This window comes from Pungitius pungitius, chromosome 8, assembly GCF_949316345.1.
Source record: "Pungitius pungitius chromosome 8, fPunPun2.1, whole genome shotgun sequence".
In the NCBI taxonomy this organism is placed as follows: domain Eukaryota; kingdom Metazoa; phylum Chordata; class Actinopteri; order Perciformes; family Gasterosteidae; genus Pungitius; species Pungitius pungitius.
The window spans coordinates 4239966-4252588 of NC_084907.1; the positions used below are offsets into that span (position 1 = coordinate 4239966).

At 45.4% G+C, this 12623-nt stretch overlaps 1 protein-coding gene across 1 annotated transcript in view; it reads right to left on the bottom strand.

Moving 5' to 3' along the window:
- Positions 1-12623, bottom strand: part of grm7 (glutamate metabotropic receptor 7) — a 104439-nt gene that overhangs the window by 66971 nt on the left and 24845 nt on the right. The window contains exon 2 of the mRNA XM_037490593.2: positions 7736-7952. Coding sequence (XP_037346490.2) covers positions 7736-7952 — 217 coding nt within the window. The remainder of the gene's footprint in view (positions 1-7735; positions 7953-12623) is intronic.

Sequence of the window (12623 nt, forward strand, 5' to 3'; positions counted from 1 at the left end):
CCTTATGTTGTGTGATATGAAGAGTGTTGTTGATTTATTCATCTGCCATGAGGGCAGATTTAAACAATCCAACAGAATCGATCGTAAATAAATGTCATGATCTGTATGCTTCAATGAGAAAAGGTATTTTGTCATCACCTGTCATGAGTTATTGATCTTCATCTCCATGACAGCGTTAATAATCTGAAAGATCACAAACACCTTTGTACAGTCTATTCTTTTTCTTTCTATATTTTCTATTCTGTCCCTTTGACGTTATTTCGGTGCAAAGAATTTTGATTAAAGAAAGTGTAAATGTGTGTGATTGTTGCTGTGATGCCTCAGATGTTTATAATACAACAGGAAGTTCAATGTTACAGCATTTTAGTATCTAACGGACTGCTCAGTGAGCACTTCACTTTCTCCAAAAAAAACAAATTTCCCAAAATCTCAATCTGATTTGAAATTCTGAAAATAATCTTCTCACGGACCTGAGAATTTTCAGTCTTTTAATTTTCAAAGAAATCCACTGGTAGCCGTCAGCGCAGCTTTGGGTAGTTTCAAACAGGAAATGCAGCAGATGATGCATACTTTTTATATTTGGGTCTCAGTATGTGAACTAGACGACATTTAGTTGACGCACACGTTTCCGTTCAGTTGTCAAGTGAAGTTTTTGAAATGTCGCAGAAAATGAAGAAATACCAATTGGACGCAATTCACCATCACAGCAGAGGAAGTAAAGGTCACAAAGTGAGAACAAATAGATGCCTGGACCCGCCGCCAGAAACACGGAGAGACATCATTGTTAATATTTGAAAAGTTTTAATCTTCCCGTGTAGTCAGTCTTACTCTCTGAATTGATCGATAGGGCCGATGGAGTTTCTTTACTTAATTCAAGTGTGTTCTCATTCCTAATTAACCCTATATATTATTCTTGGTATTAAAATACCAAACGTTGCAGGCCTGGTTTGATGCACGTAACGGCTGGTACCTTCCCTCTGACGTGACGCAGTCCAGCAGACGAGATGACCGGTACACGGGTCTCAGTCCACGAGCACGGTGCGGGTCGGTGGCTACATTCACGGAGCAGGTGGTTAATCCGGCGTTATCCAAACCAACTCGGATTATTACCGGGTAGCTCAAGGCGCTACCTGGGTGGTCCTCTCTCTGGGTTCGCTGTTTCCAGCAGTCGAGACGAAGCCACGGCGTGTAGCTGGGTTAGCTAGCAGCCGGCTAACGTCCGTCCACGTTGCTACTTTAGCCGCTCGCTGAATTAACGAGTGAAGTAACGTTAAGTCACAGCGTGTCAAACTTCGTGTTGAGGTTCACTGCTACTCCTCACACAGGTACTCCACAAAGTATGTGGCTGGAACTATTACGCTTTCCTTAGAACTTTTTCCAAAAACCCGTTTTCCACCTATTCCGTCTCTCTCTCTCTCGCCCGCGCTCTTCCACTCTCTGCGCTCTCGCGCGCCCCCGTCAGCCCAGTCATGTGACCACATCCATCAAATCAACTGCTTCTATCAGAAAGGAAACATACATAAACACCGATGCACTTTTAACATTCGTACCCATGAGCATTACATTTCATCAAACAAATGAAATATGTAGTTTAACCTTAACTTTTTAAACTGTTTATTTATTGAGTCAAACTATTTATTAACACTAGATGTATACATGTTTTTTTTTTACATGGGCTACATTCATTTCCTGTCAGCTAATATCTGATTATTTTTATGCAGGCGGAGGAGGAGGCCTGCATTTGCACATCCGAATCATAGTCAGCTGTATTCGCCATACACTAGTACATGGAATGTTTGCTACAGAGGCTTGTCCATAATCCATTTAGAGCATCAACTCTCCTTCGGCAAAAGCAAAAACCTCCTCCTCAACCTTACCCATCTAATAGTTTAATCATCTTTTACCTGACACTATTTCTAAAAGGTCAATATGCACACAGAAATATGTGGGTGGAAGCCTGACTCTGGCCACGAAGAAGACAACAATGCAGGAGAAGCGTTCCATGAACTGACGTAACCCACTTTATATTTCTTTGAGTTCCCTGTCCAATTAGACGCGTGCTCGTAGTAGTTCATGTGGAACGGAGATCCGAAGTCCAGCGAGAGTGAGAGGAGAGTGAAATCGGAGCGAGTCCACCGACCCTGGGGGGAGCAGTTTGACAGCGTAAATGAAGCTCTCAGCCGGCGTCTCACAACTCTGCGGCAGTTTTACGCTCTAACTCCATTTTCAGCGAGACATTTTCCACTCGAAGGACACTGACCCAGTCGGCCACTTCCCAGGAAACAGAGCCGGGGAAATTTTTTCCCCCAAAAACAAATTCATTTATGGAAGTGAGTCTGATCAAACCAGCTCACACATGGTCATGAATAGAAATAGGAGGCTAAATGTGTGTGTGTGTGTGTGTGTGTATCAGGTTGATGGATCGGCTAATATGTGATGTTGTGACTACATGGTGAGTGTGGCATATGAGCTGATGAATGAGGTTATTGGGAGCTTGTATTGTAGCTGTATCTGCCGGCCATTTGGGAATCGCCAACTTTCAAAGTGGAGGAAACTATGTAGAAATACAAAGCTTACACCCAAAGATTCACTATATTACACTATATACACTTATGTTTGGCTTTTCATTCTGAATGTCTGCTAGCAGCTGCGGACTTTGTTCTGCAGGAAAGCGTTCGCCACGCGTTGCAGAAGAGGAGATGTTCTCGCCACGTAACGGACCGAGCTGAACTCACGCGGCAGGCTTTCGACTCCCATCGGAAGCTCCTCAGCTTACCTTAAGGCTGATTTGAAAGGGTTTCTTGTCTTGTTCTTATCTTTCCTCTGTAGCCTGGAGACACAGCGGATGCCTGAGAGCTCCCCCCCCTTTTTTCGCTCCGAGACGAATAGACGATGTGGCACAAACATGAGGTTGTGAGCTCAGAGACGGAGCTTAAGAACAATCAGTGAGGGTTTGAAATGTCACACACCGAGACAACAATCCTCCGGTGGAGACAAACGCATCTTAACCACAGCGGCGTCACATCAGCCCGCTGACACATTTTGCTCAGGTTTTTCAGAGGCCCGGAAACACGATCGCCTCGGGGGTTGCCAGGGGAGAGGAACGCCAAAAAGACGTTCTGTTTCTGACAGCTGACTCTGAACCGTTCAATCGTCATGTATGCAAAACTACTTCTACATCAAGAAAATCGCCACAGATGCTACGATGAAGAGGATGTTCATTAGCTGATGTTCCACTGCTCATTTGGAGGAACGCCGCAGAGAGCAGTTCAGTCAGTGCGGACCATCTCCGCGTTCCAATCAGCAGCAGCAACGTCCTACATGAAAGCAGAACTTCTTCAAAGACGTGGACTGGATCTCAACGCGAGAATCCAAGCCGCCGAAGCTTTTGATGGTAAAGTAATGAGACGAAACTGTCTGCTGCTCGGCCTCTTGGTCTCCGTTGTTCACCACGAGGTGAACCACCTGAGAGGAGTCAAGGTCAACGTCTTTCTCCCGACAAACGATACCTGAAGTGGTTGGACGACGCTGCATCTCATTCCAGACATCAGTCTGGATTCAAGCACAAAAATACACTTTCTTTGATGTTTGGGACTCAACATGAATTATGGGCTTTATTGGAAGAGTATGGAACACCCCCAACTAATTCTCCAATTAATACTTATGATATGAGAGTAGCATGATTTTTGACATAACTATACTTTGGTGGAAGACAGAACAATTTAATGAAATTTGTAAAAATTGATCCAAGTATGAGTAAGTATGATCCAAGTATGTTTGTTTTTTTTAGGTTTAATGTACAAATCAAATTTGGGCAACCTCATATAACCTGGCGTATCCCATCATTTCAAAGCTGCGGTAGACCAAGTTTTAAATTAAGTGAAAAGCAGTCAAATGATGCATTTGTTGATTACTCAAAGCTAACCTCTCAACACAAATTCTTCTTCTCCTTCTTTTCTCCATCCAAAACCGGGATGTCTACGTGTTATTGAGCTCATGTGCATCCGCACAAGCACTTCACACCGAGAGGCCACATTGAAACATGATCCTCCCGCTCTAAACATCTCTTTCAGGGCGCTCGTTTCCAAATGACTCACCATAAAAACCTGGAGATTAGGTTGAAAACAAAAGTGAAGGGATCTGTCGGCGTCGCTCCGGCGGAGGACCTCGGCTGGGTTTCCGATCACGACGGAGATGAGTGGAAGCAATAAAGATGGGGGGGGGGGGGGATTTGTTTTACAAAACAGAATATTTTAACGGGGAGTGAAGGCGTTATTTCTTGACAAATGGCTGACACGGCGTCCTGAGACAAGCTGAGAAAAACATGGTATTACAGGTGTTACTGAACTCTGGTTGACGGATCTCTGCCTCCATCACCGCCAATCTGCGTCTCTTGTCTTCTGTCCTTTTAAAATATTATAGTATAAATATAAGTTATGATGCCGAAGCCAGGTTTAGTTCAGCTTTAAAAGCAGACTATAGACATCTTTGTTTGTGCTTATGTTTACAGAGGGGGACAAATCCAGTAGAGTCACATTTTCCCACAGGACGTCTAGGGGGCCAGAGGAGTCACCTTGTGGTGGCCATTAGCCATAATGCAGCTTTGAGGAACACATTTTAGTGTTCTGCTCATCGGTGCATGAAATTCCGAGACTGTTAGGTATTTTAGTAATCGTCTGCTTGTTTAGTGTCCCTACTTACACTGCGGCCTCTCGTGAGACGCCTGATTTCACGTAGAATGAAAACCAAACGGTAGCTGCAGGTAGCTCTTTGGTTCTTCGCGTCCCGCGTGGGTCTTCCACAGGATGCTCCACATAACAAACAGCTCGGAGACTTTACCCCCCTCCCGGCTATCTGCTGCCAATATGCTGCTCGGATGGTATTAAGAGGCCCAGTTATCCAGTCAGCGTTCTCAGCCTCCGAAGGAACGAAGAAAAAAACAAACATCTCACAGCGTTTTCTCCCTCACCGTCCTGCTGGTTCAGAGATAATAGGGGCGGCTTCCTGAGGGTCTTTTGAAATGTGTCTGCGTTCCAGAAGCGGAAGGATGATAAAACCCTGATCGCGATGGTTTCTTCGTGGTAACTTCAGCCATCACAGCGTGAGCTTTGGTAATGCTCTGGTTAGTGCTCTGCACTTCATGTCAAGCTTTGACTAAACAATGTCCGAAGTCAGTGGTTTAACAAACAACTTCTTCACATTTTGGCCTCGACTACGGAGGATTTGGCTCCTGCTGAGCTAGTCAATAATTAATTAAAGCTGTGGCCGAAACTACGGCGTACCTGCTGACATGGAGCGGACGGTCAGACTCGTGCTCCCATCACAACAAAAGAGTTTTCACCCCCCCCCACCGGATCCGTGCTGATGAAATGTTCTCAAGCTTCAGCCTCCACATGAAAACCCCGACTGGCATCAAAGTGTCAACCTGTCAATATTTACAGCAGGGAAGAAAAAGACATCCAACAGAATGGTTGTATATACCACCTGTACGTTTTATACTAGTATAAAAAGTTACCTATGAAACTAGAACACATCTCTGAAACCTTGTATTCTTTAGCCTGTATTTTTATAGCAAATATCAAGATTTTCTTGTCAAAAGAAAAGAAAATACTGATTATTTTCTTCCTTTTGTCTCTTTTGATCAACGATGATCATGTTTTCAGCAAAATGTGTCTTATTCAGAACCCAATGTTTAAAATAAATGTAGTGTAGAAGACATTAAAAAAAATACCTCAAAATTACACAAAGTACCACATTTTGTTACCAGAAGTTGTGAGAGAAGCGTAAGAAAGGTTTATTAAGAGAGAAACTCTATTCCTGCTAATCAGTCCACTTTTAATCACACTGGATGTGTGTGTGTGTGTGTGTGTGTGTGTGTGAGTGTGTGTGTGAGTGTGTGGTTGTGAGTGTACAGACTACTTTATCCAACACCCCGCTGCAAACCAACGCCGTCTAATTATATTACCGGAGTAACATTTTTTGTGTGAGTGTGTGTGTGTGTGAGAGAGTCAACATGTGGATGTGTGCCTTGCTGACTAATGGGGGGAACCTCGCACAATCAATACATGGCGGATTACTCACAAATCTGCAGATAAACCAGAAAGTACATTTCACACACGGAGAGAGAGAGCTCTTTATCAGATATTCATCTGCTGAGAAGGCGCAGTGCGTAGTGTGTATTGTGTAGTTCATGTTCACATGGTGATGGCATCAAACAAAGAGGATTTAGGAGCAATTACAACACTTTCTGCACAGAAGACTGTCTTAATAATTCACTTCTCGTGGATTTATCGTCAAATTCCGAACATCACCCGTTCCTCCAAAAAACCTTTCCACATATAGTATTTCAAGAAGGCTGTTCTCATCCAGCAGTCACAGCGATAATGATGATGATGATGCGGCGTGATCCACAGATATCGCTCAATCATTTGGTAGGTTATGCCAGTAATGATGAGGACTTACAAAGACGGATACAGAAAGGTGGGAAACAAGAAGTCGTTGTAGATGTTTTTGACGAGCAGCGTTCGTGCTTCAGTAACAGCGATCTTTTTTGTTTATTAGACACGTTGTTGCTGAGCTTTGTAGGGCAACGCGTGAAAAAACAAGTTCCTGCTCATTTACTCATCCACTCATTACCTGCATGACCTTCTCTCTCAACATTGATGGCTCCATCGTCCCCCCCCCCCCCCCCTCCACCCACCTCCGCAACCTCGGTATCATCCTCGACCCCACCCTCTCTTTCCCGATGAACCCCATGCCAACCACATCGCCAAGTCAGCCTTCTTCCAGCCGAGAAACATTGCACGGCTCAAACCTTCCCTCTCTTTGGCCACCGCCGAAATTCTCATCCATGCCCTCATAACCTCCAGACTGGACTACTGCAACTACTCCAATATGCTCAGAACTGCTCGACTGCTCACCTCCACCCGCCGCTATGCAGCCTCCACTGGCTCCCGGTCAAATACAGGAGAGACAAAATATTACCCCCCACCCGCCCCACCGGAAGGCCCTCCCCATCCAAATCTGCCAGTTTCCCACCGTATCGTCATTCAAAGCCCTCAAAACCCACGTCTTCAAACTCGCCTTCAACTGCTGACCCCTACATGACTCATTCTGTGCATTTTTCTCCAGATGTTTTTTGCTTGTTTATCTTTCTTTCAGAGAATTTACTGCAGATGCAATCAGGCCTGGTGGACTGCTCCACTCCTTGAGTGTCCTTCCAGTTCCCTTTACAGCTCCTAGACCTTTTCTACAAGGTCTCCCCAAACAGAATCCGTTGAAGGATTAAAGAGCACAAGCCGTGCATGGATTCAAAATATAGAATCACGGTTCAAAAACACCTACTGATCCACGATCAAGGGCTCGTCTTTGGAAACGTTGGCGACCAATTCGTGTTTTCTGGGCACGAGCAGCATGCAAAAAAACACTGGCGCATAAATGTCAGGACACGGTCCAAACCGGTGAGATGCGAGGAGTCTTCAGACTGGTCCAAATGTCACCGAGATTACTCAGGGAGGAATCAGCATCCCTGCGTTCTCTGATCAATTCATTTCAATTTTCACTTTGACTCGGCCGTTTGTATTTGATTTCCTTTATGTCGCAACGGTGGATAGTGTCATCCTCCAATTATAACGATAGCGACAAAAGGCCGTGTAGATATGAATCTGGTAAAAAGGTCACAAGAGAAACCCCCTCCATTGATCCACTCGGGCCGAGGCTCACTGAGCGCTCTTACCTGCTTCCCTGGAGAGCTGCATGAAGGCGTCCACTCCCTTCTCTCCGTAGCTGCCCTCCGAGGCCACCGTGGAGACGTAGTTCCAGCCCATGGCCTTCACGATGTCCACCATGGCCTGGGCCTGGAAGCTGTCAGGCGGGACCACCCGGGAGAAGAAGTCGTAGCGCCGGTCGTCGCTGAGCTCCGGGGCCGTGGAGGCATAGCTGATCTGAGGGATCTGGAGGGAGACAGGGGGGGGGGGGGGGGGGGATTTCCTATGAATAAGGCTGCATTCATGTGGAAACAGGCCAACGGTTAACATTTTCTTGACAGCGAGAAAACATGAAAAGTGTGATGTGACGAAGCGAGGACGTCCACTGGAAGCTATCGTCTCACTGGTTCCCACCCTCAAAGCGCAGATTATAACCTGGGTCACATGACCTCAAGTTAGGCTAAAAGGAAACTCCACCAAGGTCACATGACTTCAGGTGAGGCTATAAAGGAACGCCACCACGGTCACATGACTACTCGTTAGGCTATAAGGAAACGCCAGAACGGTCACATGACTTCACTTCTTGCTTAAATCTTTTCATCTTCTTCATCATCATATTTTAAGGAAGTAAAAAAGTGCTGAGTCATTTTCTGATTTTAGGGCTCATGCTCGGGTGATAGAATAGGAGGTTTTGATGTATTCATTCCAGCAATGCCTAGTAACTTTTACTATGTAAGTCAGCTTTCCTTTAATATTCCATTGCAATTTGAATGTAATAAAATTACTTAAACTGGTTGGACCTCTTCCCCCTAAATAAAACATAAGAGGTAGAGTGCTGCTGCTTAGTAAATCCTCCCTGAATGAACACTGACCAAAAAACAACAGAAGAAATACTGCTTTCAACACTGAAGCCTACCAAAAAGAGAAAAATATATTTATTAATACGTTTCTGCTACTTGAGCAATGCTGTGATTGACAAGCTCAGATAAGAAGACGGACTAAGACAAAGTGAGGGGACTAAAGAGTAAATGAATACATTGAAAGCATTATCTGGAAGGTGTAGAAATAAAGAGGAAAGTATTTTCGAGGAAAGATTTAAGTTGGCTGATAGACAGACGTGCTTTTAAAACCTGGAGCTGCAGCTTAAATGATTAAACTGAAAATTGACTTTTGGTTTAGGTAAAAGGTAACTGCTTTTTTCCAGGGCTTGTGCTAATCTGTAAGAAGTTGATAATAAATGTGGGAGATGAGAGCGGATTTCCTCCCGTTCGCTGGGTTATGCGCTCGACTCAGGAGAAGTGTTCCTAATTACACAAAATGTGGGTGAGGTCACGGATTATTTGATCTCTGTCCATCAAGGTCGTCTCTAATGGACAGTCAGAATTAAATTCCATCCCTCTGGATATTCTCTGAGAAACTCATAAATTTGCAAACCCCCCTCTTACTAGATAGTTCCTCCAATTACCCTTTGATCTGCTGGGACCCGAGACGCACTCACACTCACATTATGTCTGGGTGAAAAAGTTTCATTTAAGCAGAAGAGCATTGCTCCGTCTGTGGAGGAGGTTAACGACTCCTCAGTTACACAACCATAATAAATAGTCAATTTAAAAGTGTAACTTAAAGGGGAACATTTTAATTTGAAAACACTTTCATACTTTCAATTCTTTCATACAATCACATGCTTATTTCTTCTGACTTTGTCATTTATTGGTCTAACTGAACCGTATTTACTTATGACTTTGTTGGTCTTGTGGCTTAATTAATGTCAACTTGAGTCACAGTTCTCTGACGTCTTGTTCACGAGGATGTGATGGACATCCATGACTGTTTATAAGAAGTGGACCATCATCTTTTACATTACACGTCATTTAACTGACGGTTTTATCCAAAGCGACCTACATTGCATCACAACCCATGCATTACTGGGGAGCCAGTGGGGGTTGGGTGTCTTGCTCAGGGATCCTTTGACATGGAACATGGGGCAGCCGGGATTCAAACCACCAACCCTGCGGTTCCCAGCGCAGCACGCTACTCCATGCGCCCCCATTGCCATCTTGGCTTATGGTCACGCCGTGTTCTGTCATTTTTGCAACCAACGAACAGAAGTTGACATATTTGGAATGCGGCATACTGAGGTACGTGTATTACTCCTGTAGTGGCAGTATCACGTCAATCACAGTAAGTCCCGCCCTAAAGCATCCCCTGCTTCATGGTTCGTTTGACTCTAAATGGACCGTAATCCAATGAATGAACATCTCGCTCCCCCTGGTATGGGCCGGCATGAGAGGGCCTAGAAAAGGCGTCTCTTTCATGCTTCAAATGTTCTAGCGATGCCACGACGCCTGCTGGAGAGCAGGATGAAAGTGGTCCAGGTTCTCCGCGAGGCCCCCCGAGACGCCGCAGTCACCTGTCACAGCGATGAAGACGTGGAGCCCGGAGGCCTTTGGCGTCTGCGTCCTTGAAACGTACAGCTGGAGTGTGATGCATCTTTTATGGCTCCTGACTCCAGATGTCACAGAGGCCACCTCATCAGTCGCCAGTGATGGATGGCGCCTCATAACCACACACTCACAAGAGCGCAGACACGCTGTCGCACAACCAACTGGCATGAATATGCAGATGTGACTCACACACACACACACAAACTCTCCCTCTCACACACACTGACTTTAGGAGAGACTTTAGACTGGCCTTTATTACAGAATGTCACCAAGGAGAGACAACAAGTAAGAGGCTTAAAGTAACCACAGAGGCCAAAAAATAAATATAGAAAGAGAAACGACAACGAAAGCACACAGAACTAAATGACCTAAAAGAGACGACAAATCGACAAGGAGACCTCAAGGTCATCGGAGAGGAAATGGAGGCTGGTGTCAGTCTGCCATTGAGCTTTAAACGTAGCTCGCTGTTGTCCAAGCTTCTTTCATATCTTCATATGGAACATTACGGCCTAGAGAACAATTTGTTGCATTATTTTCATAATGGGATACATTATAGATATTTTTAGCTACGGTTTCTGTCACACAGAAAGAACCCTTTTAAAATTTTTAAAAAAGTTGTTTGCATGTTACAAACTCAACAGCATCTGACGTTAACAGCAGAGTCCTTCCACTTCCTTCATTTTACCCGCCTGTGCTCCTCACAAGAGACGAGTGCCGCATGAATGAATTAATACGACCTCATGTCATCTTGACCTGCTGCTATGACAGGTAAACTAAAAACATCTTCACCGGGCTCCAACGGTACAAAGTCGACCGGCTTGTTCACTCAGGATGAAGTGATGTGATGTATTGCTCTTAGTTTTTTTTTAATTAGAGGCGCACAGCAAAGCAGCCAGAGACGCTATGTGAAAGCTGCAGAGCAAACCCAGAACCGGAGCTGGTCGGCCATCATGTAAGCTCGCTTCACTTTTTGCTTCATTTTGATTCTAAGATTTGATAATTACATAAAAGCTTATCCAGATTGCATGGAATTTGATTTGGAATATTCAATGTACCTCAACAGGAGCTCAGCAGAGTCTCACAAACGGAACTGATGCATGAGGAGTAATAAAGGAGCCGATTGCTCGAAGGCCAAAATGTGTCCGCCATCCAAATCTTCCACCCCGGCGAAGCCTTTTGATGGATCGGACTCATAAGCCGACTCATAGGCCGCCCCTCCCTCCTTCGATCCTCCTCCACCCGCCTGCAGCCCCCCCCCCCCGTGGAGAAGGAGAGGTCAGCCTGTGACGGCTCTGATAAAACACAACCTCCGCCTAAACGCGACGACGGCTAAAGCCCCTGCATTGACCCGAGACACAAGGGGCACGGAGAGGGAGGGGCTGGAGGGGGGAGTAACGGGTGGGAAAGTCTGAGAGAGCAAAGCATGACCCGAGCTGCAAAGAGACAGCGACGAAAGGCGCATTGATCCAAAACAGATGGCAATAGAAAAGGGGGGGGGGGGACGGTCCGATAGACACGGAAGACGTAGGGAGTCATGACAGACTGGATGGATCCAAAATGTGATCCGAGGGCCCCAGCAGCTTTTTCTGGTGCCTGAGTGGAACAAGAGACTGACATTTCCACCCGACATCTTACGTTTATTGACTTCCTGCCCTCCGCCGCTGTCTTTTAAGCCAGTGCGTTTGTCTGTGTGATTTGTGACAGCCGGTATCGGTTCTGGCCTTTCGGCCCACTGTGTTTGGCAGACGGGGTCGGAGGTCAGGATCGGGGGGGTAACAGGTGGAAAGAGGACGGTTTCTTACCCTTTCATACGACGCTGCGACGCTCGAAAGTGTCTTTTTAAGTAGATCACATTTCAGGCAACGACCCTGACAGCAGTTTAACCACCCTTTTAACTGCAGAACACAAGTTCAGCTGAAGGTAACCGTGGCGACAGAGATTAACGCACTGCAGAGGAGGAAACTGAACTGAAATGAACAGTCGAGTGAGGCAGTACTTTAAGCTAATTGCTAACTGTTAGCAGGCGGAAGGTCTATTAGCTGTGTGGGTTTGCATGCTAACAAGAGCTAATCAGCAGTGAACACATTATAGAGCTTTTAAAATATGGTGGATCTTAGCTTCACGCCATTCGGAAGTAGAAAATAGACAATTTTGGCAAACCTCAATGTAAATGTGCACACACACACTTAATAATTACAATAGACAGACAAACACACATCTGTGTGTGTGTAGTGTTTGATCAAGGTCAGTTTTTTTTCACACCGTGTGTTCACTACATCCACGGCCTCTCAGGCGTTCTTTGTTAATTAGCCAGCGGAGTGGGGGGGGGGGCATTAGACAAACGCTGATCCCTGGACCAGATGGAGTCGACAGGTTTAAACGTGTGCTACCGTAATTACCTGATTAATTTAGTTGCATCGTAAATAACACTACTTCCGCTTTTTCTATGGGGCCAGTTATGAAAAAGAAATAA